This window comes from Harpegnathos saltator, unplaced genomic scaffold (genome assembly GCF_003227715.2).
Source record: "Harpegnathos saltator strain DR-91 unplaced genomic scaffold, Hsal_v8.6 scaffold166, whole genome shotgun sequence".
NCBI lineage: Eukaryota > Metazoa > Arthropoda > Insecta > Hymenoptera > Formicidae > Harpegnathos > Harpegnathos saltator.
The window spans coordinates 89198-102326 of record NW_020229946.1 but is presented as its reverse complement, the minus strand read 5'-3'; the positions used below and the strand labels follow the sequence as shown (position 1 = coordinate 102326).

Sequence of the window (13129 nt, the reverse complement as noted above, 5' to 3'; positions counted from 1 at the left end):
AGTGCGCAAATTTTCAAGTTATCAATTAAAAGAGCCTCTAGATGTAGTCAGTTTCAATCATTAATGACTTAACAACTATTGCAAATTTTGCAAAATGATATTTGACCTTTCTTCGCAGTTTGACCTGATTAATCTTCACAATCTTTTATTTCCAAAATATTCCGGACATCCTATATACATATCAATATGTTTCCTCACTGTGTCGACGTACAAAAATCTGAACTTTGAGTCGCTGTAGCTCGAAAACTGTTCATCACTGAAATTCGAGCCCATTGAGAACCATCATACGGCAAATTTTCAAAAAATTTAGCCGAAAGCCCGAAAGGATTCTGCGGGATTCTGTTTTGTTTAGTCGTAGGACAAAATCTTTTCTCAAAACATGAAGCATAATCCAAGCGCGAAAAGTAGACGGACGATTTCTCAGTCTCCTCAGAGAATACTTGATAATCTATGAACGCCTACCTATAGAGAGGAACTGGAAATCCTTGAGCAGGGCAAAGGAGGGTAACGCTTCTTAACGAAGAGACACTAAATCGCTGAAGATCACTTGAGCCGGACAATTGTGGACGTGTGCTGGATGCCGGTTCTAGCGGGAAACATTATCTTTCAGAGGAAAAGAAAGAGATTTTTACCTGTACGATGGGACGGGAAACCCTTGGGCAGGACACAGCAACGTCATCGCACCGCCCAGATACATTTTGAACCCTTGCGAGTCCGCCAGTGAGGGAAATTTCGGACGAGCGCTTGCGACTGGTTCTACGAAAGTTCGAAGATACCAGAGAGATGTCGATGGAAATGACATTCGCCCTTCGAGACGTTTTATTTTTATGTTAGTTGTGTGAACACAACTAGATTACAATTGCTAACGCGATGACAGATAATACACGAGTTTCTGACCTCGAATAATAAATAGCATGACGGTTAAAGGCATGATTGTGTGCGTATGTGTGTGTCATTTTTAAAAAATTACGGCATTTACATCAGCATATCTAGCTTAGCATATCTTATTGCTTGATTGAACCTGCATATAATTAACCGTGTAAAAATGCTATTTATATAGTTTATGCAGTGCGATCTACATGTGGATTTTACACACATGATAATCAATAATAGCATATATATATATATATATATCCATAAGACATTTAAAAATTGATTTATGCGTTGAATTTTACAAAAATCAGATGAAAGAAAGAAAAATCAGAGCGTGTAATCTGTCCGCAATTTCCATCCTTGTCTTTTCACCGTTATCCCGCATCGCACTCGCGCACCGACCGGAATATAATCGTTCTACAGCACGCATTCACTTTCTTATGACATGGGCGTTTTGTATACCTGAAAGCTGGAACGGGGAAGGCCTGTGCCGGACACATGAGAGTCAGCGACCGAGCGCAGTGAACTGTGTACGTACGCGAGTTCTCTGTCATTGGAAATTTCGGTTTTGTGCTGGCGACTGGTTCTACAAGAAAGCGAAAGAAAGCACGAGCGTACAACGCGGGTCCAGAGCAGCAAATTGCGACGGTATATAATGCGTCACCTTGGATCAATGAAATCACGTTCACTATGATTTCTATTTCTCCTCGATCTACAGATCATTGTAAAAACTGATCACTGAGACAGGGTACGTTAACATTGTACTAAAAAGCTTGTCAGAAATATATATTATATTTTTCTTAATTTCTTCGAATTATATCTGTAATTATATCTGAGATAATATATTTAAAAATATTATTATCAAAATTATAGGCCAAACTATAGGCAAAACTATCGAGCAAAATGAATCGAAAATTTCTCCGATGAAAAGCAAATACGAAAATTTGTCCTTTGAATCCCACTGCACCGTCATGCTCGTGCTTTCTCTCTCGCTCCCGCGCGCGCGTCATAATTTCGTCCATCGCTCTTAAAATCTAAATAACCTTGTCCCACCTATGCGACGGAACGGGAAACCCTTGAGCAGGGCAGAGTAGAGTCAAAGTGTCTTCCTGATTCGAGATAAATCCGCGAGAATTATCCATTGTTGGAAACTTTGGACGTACACTCCCCACGGGTTCTACAAAAAGACGAAGTGTGGAAGATGTGTCAGAAACGCTGACAACATAGTAACGATCCACTTGTGCATGCCGGGGGACAGGGAACCCTTTGAACCGCAGTGACGTGCTTCAAACGAAGTAACCGGCACAATATATTATTTATATCCAGCCTCCGATTATCGGGATTATTTCATGTATAATTTTAAATTATACTTCGAAACTTGTTGAATTATGTGTGTGTGTGTGTGTGTGTGTGTGTGACTTATTATAGGAGAATTAGACTTGTTAAATTGTTTTGACTGATTACAGAAGAATTGTCATAAATCACTAAACTTTCTTCAATAAGAATAAAAGATCCAACGCATCCTCGCAAAATTCACATAAAATCTCAACTCGGAGAAGAGATGCTGACTGCAATTATTTGTAATTATCTTGATTAGCGGCGGCGCGCTGTTCAACGGTCTAGCCTACCTATAAGACGGGACCGGGAATCCCTGCGCGGGACAGAAAAGCGGCAAGCTCCAGTTGGTCTTCGTCACAAGTCCAATCAAGTTGACGATACTCGAAAGTTTCGGACGTGCGCTCGCTACAGGCTCTGCCAGTCGTAGCCCAGGGAAGAAGAGGGCAATTATTAGAAGCGACGATGAAGGCCGCAAAGCGCCGCGAGTTTCAACTTACTTCAGAATCGGGACAGGGAACCCTTGAGCGGGGCATAACAAAGTGACGGATCCACCTTTGATCATGCGAAATCCTCTGATGTCGTCTATCGTCGGGAATTTCGGTTTCACGCTGCCGACCGGTTCTAAACATTATTGAATCATACATACACCACCGCGCCAGTTCGGGATATCGTCTGTATGCAAAACGACGGGGAACCCCTGAAGCTCTCGCTGAGATTCATGTCCTTACTGATCGCCGATCGTGATCGGCCGTAAAAGCATAACGTGACGCGATCTCGTCCTTCGGCACCGCACGATTTCACCGTACACGGAGTCACGAATATTCGCGGCGATCTTCGTTCCACGTTTAACCCTACGTTTAAGCAACACGACGGGAAAAGTCGTTCATCAGGAAATCTGAATACAATGTAATTCATGATTATATATTATTGTAAAATATTAGATTGTTCAAAAAGTAATTTCGGTTTTTTGCATGAAAATGAGAGACGATATTTTTAATAGAAAGAAAAGTCTTATTCTGTTAAGTATTGACCCCCATTTTGTTCTAACACCTTTTGCCATCTTTGAGGTAATAACACGATTCCACGTTCGTAGAACTTCTGGTCCTTATTGGCAAAAAGTTGAATTAAGTGGTTTTTGACACCTTTACTCGAATCGAAATTTTTACCGTCCAAAAAATTTTACAATGACCGAAACGATTGATAATCAAATAGTACCAGATCAGTGAATATGGTGGATGTGGTAGTAAATCCCATCCAAATGCTAATAGTTTCTAGCGAGTCATTAAACTTGTGTGAGGTCTGACGTTGTTATAATGAAACACAACACCTCTCTGTTCGACAATTCTGGTCTTTTCTGCTTGATGGAATCATTCAATTCGTCCAATTGATGACAATACACATTCGAATCAATCGTTTGGTTGTTTGGTAGCAGCTCGAGAAAAACTGTTCCTTTCCAATCCCACCCAAACAGAGAGCATCATCTTCTTTCGACGGATATCAGCTTTCGATGTACTTTCAGCTGGTTCATCATATCTGCCCCATAATCTTTTGTGTTTAATATTGTTGTACACAATCCATTTTTCATCTCCAGTTATGAATCGCTTCAGAAATGAATCATTTTCCTCATGCTTCAACAGCAAATTGCAGACGATAATGTGACGAATCAAATCTCTTTCTTTGAGAACGTATTGAACCCAAATATCCAGCTTCGAAGCGAAACCAAGTTGTTTCAAATGCTCATGCATGGTCGAATTCGATAAATTCAATCCTTCAGCAATTTGTCGTGTTGTTAAATAACGATTTGAGTCCACCAATGCTTTTATTTCATCATAACTTTCATCAGCCTCAACTAATGTCCTCTCCAGTGCATTTTTGAGGCCAAAATTCCCAAAACGAAATCTCGAAAACCAATTCTGACACTGGCGTTCAGTCAACACATTCTCTCCATACACGGCACACAATTTTTTCCTTGCTTACGCAGCATTTCTGCCTTTACAATAATAAAAAAGCAAAATGTAACGAAAATGCTCACGTTGGTTTTCCATTGTCGATGCGACGCCAAACAAAAACAACTTGACAGATTCCAAAACAACCTTCTCCAAATGAAGCTTGAAATGTACGTTGCAAAAGTGCAAAATGATTTTCTAATTTAGAATGAGGTTAGAATGAGCTTAAAAAGGCAACTAACACCATCTATTTGAAAAAATCGAAATTACCTCCCGAACAACCCAATATAAAATGCGATGATACGCATCGTCTCTTTCTCACAATGAAATATAACAAATAAAAAAGAATAAAATAAGTAAGGCATACAACTGCAAGGTGCAACACGAGGGGGCTGCAAGATTAATGACGTCAGCATAATGAGAAGCTAATTGCGCTCGCTATCGAGTCTTCATTAGGCCTCATTAATATTAGATTCGGGTCATATCGCCAATTAGGGGACACGAGGAAACGAGGACCGTTGCGATGTCGGGCGTGCCGTCATTATTAATAACCAGCTGTTACGCCGGAATGCTTAATCGCAATTTTATAATGAAAGATCTCGCGCGAGAATCAACGTCGCTTTAAAAGCGGGCACCGGGCCACTCGGCGATGTACCTATAGGACGGCACCGGGAAGCCCTGAGCGGGGCACAGGAGCGGCAGGATTCCGTTCGTGGACGTGGTGAGGCCATTTATGTTGCTGACGCTCGGGAACTTTGGACGCACGCTTCCCACAGGCTCTGCGACGGCAAGCCGGAAGGTCGACAGAAAGAGAGGAAAAGTCGTGTATAGCGACGGATAACGCGACTCCCGCGACTTACTTGTACAGGGGGACAGGGAACCCCTGGGCAGGGCACTGCAACGTTACCGAGCCGTCCTTCGTGGTGCGGAAGCTCCTGGAGTCGTCGATCGTCGGGAACTTGGGCCTCACGCTGCCGACCGGCTCTGATCATACCGTTAAATTGGACTCTTGCGTCCACCACGGCGAACGGTCGTCCCGAAGGACTCGCGTTCGATCGCATTCGCGCTGCTGTCTCTACCTGTACAGGGGAACGGGGAACCCCTGTGCCGGGCACATCAGGGCCGGGGAGCCTCCTACGGGCGTCCGGAAGCCGCGTATGTCGTCCGTCGACGGGATCTTTGGGCGCACGCTGCCCACCGGCTCTAAAAACCACGCCGTTTTTGCTCTTGCGTCTCTCGGACTCGTTCGCAGGTTTGATGCAAGGTACGGCTAAGCCGCGCGAAAATGTCACCGACAGACTCATTCAGCCGCGACGGTCTCATTTGGTTGTTCTCGAAGAGTAATAACGAACGACGAAACTACCTACTAGCCGCTTCGACTAGGTCAGCGAGAGGGAACGGGGAACCCCTGTGTTAGACACACGGTACCACTGAACACAATTCGCGGAGACGTGCAACAACGACGCTTTTATGTCGTATGAAATTTATAATCGTCCGATCAGTTGCGAGCCACGCGTGTAATTGTAGAGGATTGATCGTGAATCGTTCCGGTAACCCTGGCTGAAAAACGTTCAACATGCTCACTTTCCTTGTCCTGTATTTAAATAAAACTCTTCCGACTTCGCGATAAATGGCGATTAAGAGTTATCCGACTGAAACGAAAATAGAAATATATCTATTCAAAGAATATACTCTTAAAATAGACACTATAGCTGTTTCCTTTCACCCTGAATTCATCCCGTCACTTCCAAGCGGGTAAAACTAACGAAACGCCGCCTTCGCTATCAGCAACGCATCTTTGTCCGCCTCGACAGTCAACAGTATCTCCTGCCCTTCATAGATCAATGCCCCAGTGGCGCGACCCAGATAATGAGAACGAGTTTAATTATTCACCGCAATCGCGTTCAGGTAAGCATCCCTAGGCGCGATCTATCTCATATCAGTCATTTAATATTCCGCAACATACGACGACAGATTTTATTTTCAGCTTTGGACAAGATTACCGTACCTATGAGACGGTACCGGAAATCCTTGGGCAGGGCACAGGAGCGGTATATCGCCTGCCAGGCCCACAGAAAGTCCATTTATGTTGTCCATTGTAGGAAATTTCGGTCGTACGCTCCCCACGGGTTCTGCGTAACGAAAAGCGAATAGAGGAGCCACGTACTTATAGACCCTCGTCCGCGCCGTCAATCATCGTTATTACGGCTAAATCGCATCTTGCTCTAGTTAGCCCCTAGATTATTGCATCGCACACCGTGTTCCGTCGATGTGACTCGACAACTTCGCTTTCGTACTACTGCGCCGCTCTCGCGCTGCGCGAGCATAGCGATTCGCTCATCGGTGTCATCCTGCCGATCACACGAGTACGGTACTCGACGGCGATCAGCGGCGAGGCGAAAGTGTTTTTACGCATTGTCAATGCGAGGTCCCACGAGATGATAAACTCGAGTGAAAGAAGATCTCGCTTAACTTTGGACTACCCGAGTTGCGCACGATAAAACGGGCCGTTGAGGGATACACAGTGGTCTCGAGTGAATAAGGAATAAATCTTTGTACATGTCAGTCGGGCTGCATGATGATTTCTAATAAATACAAGATTTTCGATTTCCGTACTAGCAGGGAAGCTGTGAACAGCTGAATTCTGCGTCAAGATTCATTCGCTACTTGACGCTTTTAATCCTTCAGATATATGGCTGGACACTGTTGCACTGAACGGCCCGAGATCTCGCTGCTAAATTTACCGAGGGAAACGAACAAAAACCCGCCGATCGATTCCGCCTAATTCACAGCACAGAACGGAGCTCAGCTGCATCGAATGCCACGTCTATTGCCACGTGCGCAATATCCACACGGTGGAGTTTTCGGCTGAAAGAACATGTTCCGTAAACTTACCGCGCGAGAGCGAAGGACAGAGCCCGGAGATCGCGGAAGGCGCCGCGAAGCGTCGGAGGAAGAATTTCGCACGAGACATTTCTCTCTTTTCCTTTCTTATTCTTCTACTATTCATTTATCTTTCTTTCTTTTCTCTGAACAATTACTCGAAACCGATCATGCCAAGAGTCGAGTTTTGGGCGGGCGGTGGCGCGTGCCCGCAGGGGTACCCTGTCCCAGCATTCAGGTTCACCTACGAGCTTGATCGCGATATGCACCGGGTAAGTTTCCCGTTCAAGACGAAGAAAGGGTCAAGAGGTGAAATGAACAATGTCGAACGATTCTCCTCGATAAATGATCTAACGCGTCTCCAGAGAACTGAACGAACGACGATCAAGCTCGTTGGCACAAACGATCGCGTTCATCGAACGTGACTACAAGACCGGGAAACAACTGTTTTCCTGACAATACGATAATATTTTATAGAGCAAAGAAATTCGAAGATTACAAATGATGACTGCTCGAAATGAAGAGAGATCATTCTCGCGCAATTATGGAAAGTCAGTTGTCTCCTGGCAGATGGTTCCGAACCCAGACACACCTCGCGATATAATGGGTGATTTGCGATAATGATAAAATCTCCGTTTCCAAATTCGCTCAGTTATGTAGCGGAACACGTAAACTAGCCTGATAGTGTCAAGTTTATTCAAATATGGAACACTCGCGTGTTTAACGTTAAAGCGAAGGATAAACGAACCGTCGCAAGATAATAGTCTTCTAATGATATCTTTCGTACATAAAGTGTGTAATTGTGTGAAACGAACGTTGCGACTAAGAATATTAACCACACCGATCTCAAGCTCTAATGTGTGAATGATGGTATGGCTGGGTCCGAAAGCGAGAAATACGATTCTGATTTCGTCTGGAGAACCAGATGCAAATGTAAAAGGTATTAACGAGGCTGCGAATCCCTCCGCTTACATCGAAGGACGAGGATCGAGAAACGTTTAGTTGAAAGAGAGCGCTGCTGAATCAGAATCGTAATTTCCATGTGAAAGAGAACGGGAGACTTTTTGCGTTTCTCGACTCACCGGTTATGACGAGACGTCCCTTCGTGGCGGACAGCCTAGTTTCACCTGTGAGCCTGTGCTTCGTGCGGCACTGGTAAGTCTTGTATCCATCTTCGGGTCCGACGTCTCTGATGTGCAGTTCTCCAGACGGCAGCACCAAGTATTTCCCATCTAAACCCGCCCGAGAACGGATACGCTCGAGTTAGTTAGTCAACGTACGTTGGCCTTAGTCACGTGACCTGTCAGGATGATCGATCGCCAATTATCGAGTTGAGTGTCTCGCGTGATACTCGCTTCGGCCGATTAATTTATTAATTATTAGCACGCACGCATGTGCCGTTAGTTAACACCAAGAAGACGTCGATTATCCTGACAGGATCGCACGATGCTCGAACGCCGGCGACGTAAAGTTGCGAGGCTCTTCGAGCACAATGCCGTCTCGATTAATATACATGCAGTATCCCTCGCGTGTACAAATTCGTCGAACGCTGGACGAGCGCGGACCATTCGTTAATATCCCGCTGTCGCGACGTTCGGCGAATTCTTCACGGAGTCCAAGCACGTTCGCCAAACAACGGCATGAGAATCTTGCGCTTACGTCGTCGTATAGACATGAGAGAGAGAGAGAGAGAGAGAGAGAGAGAGAGAGCTTGAGCCATGTTGCGATGCAGAATCCCCGTCCATTCGCGAGTGATAAATCACGACGCGCAATATTCCTCATTACCGTTGAAGCATCCAGGAAATCGCGGCCCTACTTTCTGAAGAACCATTGAAATCGCGTGTTCGTGGCGATAACGAGCAAATACAGAGGATAAAGCGGGAAAGAAGCAGAGAGGAGCGCGTTAATTATAAACTAAAATTATAGAATGAAAAGTACGTGTACATTAATGTCGCAGATGCGAGTACTAATTACTGAGAACGCGCTCATCACGTATTATCACCGTACAGATTTTTATCCCCCGATTCAAAGCCCCGATATCTCTCTTTCGAAATGGGCGCGAACACCTCAGCGCGACTCTCAACGAATTACCTTTACCTTAACAAACGCGATATAACGGATCTCGCCTATTAACCCGTTAAAGTAACTCTCCGCTGCGGTGAAAATTGCAGTTTCAACGCCTCTAACGAATCGGACCGCTTTTGCGGCCGAGTTTCGATCGACAAACGAGACTTCCTGGATAGACGAACTAGTTTCATGCGATCACACACAAGCGATATCCATAACCATTTAGCTACTAGCACACACAGAGAGGGGCACAGGTGAGAAGAGACGGATGAGCCGATCGTGCGGCCGGAAAAAAAAAAGAATCAATGGAAAAGGGGATGAGAGGTCTGGAACAGCGCGAGCAGCGGCAGTCAACGTCGTACGAATTTCCATAAAATCCCACATTGCACGGTATATACTTTTGAAACGAGGGGCATCCGATTGCAAGAGACAACGTGCGTGTTCCGTCTCGTGTTTCGTTAGCGCGTGTCGTGATTCGATCGGGACTCGATTGACAGAGCGGAGGCCGATGGAACGATTTAGACAACCTGGATTTGCATTCTCGCCATCTTCAGACTAAACTGACATCGACCGATATGTTCGGTTCTTCTTTCCTCGCCACTCCCTCCATCCCTGTGAGTCTCTCATAGAGTTAACGACTCATGTACAGTCATCGCTGTTGCGTATCTGCGAATTTGCCACGGATGCTCTCTCGTGAGACCGAAGCCTGCGCGTTTTCTTATTCGCCGCGGTCGAGACGAGGATCTTTTTCTGCACGCGAGCGTGAAAGAGCGATCGTCGAACGAAGCGTCATTACCGGACGGTGATCATGAGAATCCTTGAATCACATTGCGCGGTACGCTAGTGACTCGTCAAGCACCACAATCCTGCGTTTGCCGATTGCTTGGAGCGTATCGCTCACGAGGAAACGAATAACGCGATGGAAATACGACGGTCTTGCACGGGAACACAGAATACACGCAAGAAAACAGAAATATGCAATCAGAGAAAATCGAGCTTTCGTCAGGAAATCCGCTCCGGGATTATTTGTATCGACTGTGATCGATGTTGCGTGTCGCAGAGGCATTTCCTCTCGAATTTTGTGAAGTTCTTCTATATAAGAAAAATGGGATATAACGCAACTCATCTCAACATATGTATGTACATAAAAATAAAACGCCACTCCTACGATCGATGCATGCGCATTTCTCTTCGTAGTTTCTCTTCGTGAGATACTTCGATAATGTCGTGCGAATTGCGAGCGTCCTAGAAACAGCGAGTCTTCACGCGAATTCGAGCAGAGTGGAGGCGAGCATGAAATGTGTTGCGTATCGTGTACCATAATCGGCGCTAGGATATATATCAGTGGTCTCGTCTTCGATCCAAGAATCAACCTCGACGAATTCAGCGACGAAGCTCGGTATGTGACACTTGATAATTGCGGCGTTCCCCCGAAGGACATGTTCGTCCATCACGTTCACTGCATACCGCTGCCCGACAACTGCAACCAGACACCGGTTTCCGGCTTTACCATAAGGCGCACATCTCCTACTTAGCAGGACGTATCGATCGTTCGTCGATTGATTGCGTTTCGATCGTATATAAAAAAGATAGGGAGAAATGCGAGATAAAAAGAGTCGATTTTTAGGCGAACGACGGACTGCGAACGACGAATATTGGTCGATAATTCGGTTCTAGCACGAGACTTAATTATCACTATTAGTAATTTGTAGATTTAGTTAATTAATTAATGGTCACTCATTAATGGTCATTAATAGCTGAGTACTCGCAATTGTTGGCATGCGCGCGTTTGCATGTTTCTATAATTGTATTCCGGGGTTTTATATGGATCTGTTATTAAAAGTTTCGTAATAATCGTGATCTCTCTTCCAAATAATCCGAATAAGTTACAGTTTCATTTTATTTTCAAGTAAGCATCGACTGAATTTGCAAAAAAGATGTAAAGAAAAAGATGTTTGAGATATTTCAAAGTGAATATTTAGTGATAGATTTATGTGTCATTTGATGCCAAAAAACCCGATCGGAAGATATTACTTAACGTCTATCATGTTGGCTAAAACGCAACTTGTCGATCGTCATTCGTACTCGACATATTACACGCCTTGATGAATCTGATTTAAATATTTCTGCAGCGTGCAGCGGTAGAATTAAAACACGTTCGGTAGTGTCGCAAAATTTGTGCAGGAAAGTTAAATATCGCGAATATCGCGTAATTCGTAAATACGCTCGTGACTTTCAGTCCAAATAATTGCTAATGTGGCCGAATAATAACAATATGTTTACTTTAATGTTTGCGTTTAGACTTTTTGGAAAATACGAAAATCAATACACAATCGCGTGTCACAATCAATCTCTGATTTGATTTGATTAGTTTCAATTATAGCGTGCATAATTATAATTTTCATTGTAGTGTTCCATTAAAGTTTGAGTTTATGGTAAAGGTGGGGATGTGTTCGACGAACGATCGAGACGGTATTCTCATGATTGTCACAGCGACTTAGCAAATTTCTCTCGGCTGAACAAACATACGAGACACCTTATTTGTGTACTCTCACTATCTATGAATTAAATGTCTGCGAGACATTTCTAATATTATCTTCGACGTAAAATCAACTCTGTGCTGTCGCGGCTGCTGAAGAATACGTTCCTGCGTTCATCGAAGAGAACTGGTCGTGCGACCGGTCTTGAAATAGACGCGATCGATATTGAATATTACATTCATTACATAAATTCGATAAACAAAGACAAAGAGTGCGCATCGCAACAAACACGCGAGCGATATTTCTCTTTGCATCACGTACACACTTGCGCAGTGAACGCATTTAAAGCAGTCAATAGCGCGACGCGTAGCATCGATAAGGAGAAGAAGCTTAGGAAACGAGCGTGCCAGGGAACGAGAGAAATCGACGAGAAACGAGCCAGTTCTCTCTTGTTCGGTGATTTGCGCCCGCCATAAACGGGATCTGTGTGTGTCTCTCCTCCTGACTACTAAAGGCGGAATACCGGGGTGCAGAGTTTGTAATTGTTCACTTTTGTACCGTATGATTGTCCGTCAGCGACATAACTGCCGCCGTTGGAATCGATCCAGCTCACCACGTCCACGTGGTCGGCCACGAACGAGGGAACTTGACACTTGAAAATAGCCGCGTTGCCGCGTATCGCGAACTGATCGTAAACCTGAACCTCAAAGTACTGCGCGACCACTGCAATGAAGCGAGAGAAAAAAGCCTGGCGTTTGTTCTAGTTGCGACTCACGGTCGGCGCTTTGATCGCGCCGATTAAAATTTCAATGAATCTGCTGTCAGCACAAAGCTGACCACCGCCAGCCAGCTCTCGAGCTCGCGCCTCCAGCGAGTCCGCAGCGCACCCGCGCACGTGCACGTGGACACCGGTCCGATTAACTTGACTCGATCCACTTGCGAATTAGATTTGCGCCCACTAGCGAGTCCGCCTTCTTATTTCCAAATTTCGAAGCGGTTCATCCGTGCGATGTACGCAAACAATGGATCGAATGATATCCGCAGTAGAAAGGATCATGTAATCGTTATCCACACAGCGCTCCTCATATTCTTATCTCGAAATCCTCAAAAAATGACATTCTGCCGATCACTTTTGTGGCAAAACTCTTGTAAGTTAATAATTGGTCGTTTGTCAGCACGAGACGCCTAATAACGTTGCATTTTTCTTCGGCTCAACCAGAATCGTTAATTAGCGACACTCGAGTCTTGCGTCAGCTCTGTTAAAACCGGCATCACGCGCCGGTTTCTACCAGTATCTCGCGAATCCGATGTGGGAAACTTGATTACGCTGCCTTTGCATGATGCGCGTCTCAAAACAGATATACAAGAGCGTGAGACTGCTGTTACGAAAGCGTGACGGAACAAAAGACGAATACGCAAATTCAACATTTCAGCGCAGGCTCGGTAAGCCTTCACCTCATTAATTAATATCGCGATGTCTTCGACTGCCGACCGCAGAGGCCGTAAAGTAAATTCGATTACGTCGCCGGGAATAGCCCCCCT

General features: G+C 44.9%; 1 protein-coding gene across 50 annotated transcripts in view; it reads right to left on the bottom strand.

Annotated features, from left to right (window-relative positions):
* Positions 1–13129, bottom strand: part of Dscam1 (Down syndrome cell adhesion molecule 1) — a 98633-nt gene that overhangs the window by 65591 nt on the left and 19913 nt on the right. For 29 of the 50 annotated variants that reach the window (XM_025297014.1, XM_025296998.1, XM_025296978.1 and 26 more), the window contains exon 6: positions 8123–8272. In XM_025297014.1, the coding sequence (XP_025152799.1) occupies positions 8123–8272 (150 nt within the window). Of the gene's footprint in view, positions 1–462; positions 587–632; positions 757–5017; positions 5142–5236; positions 5361–6165; positions 6290–8122; positions 8273–10425; positions 10588–13129 lie in introns of all 50 variants that reach the window. The other 21 variants (XM_025297000.1, XM_025296980.1, XM_025297013.1 and 18 more) reach the window with 9 other exon arrangements.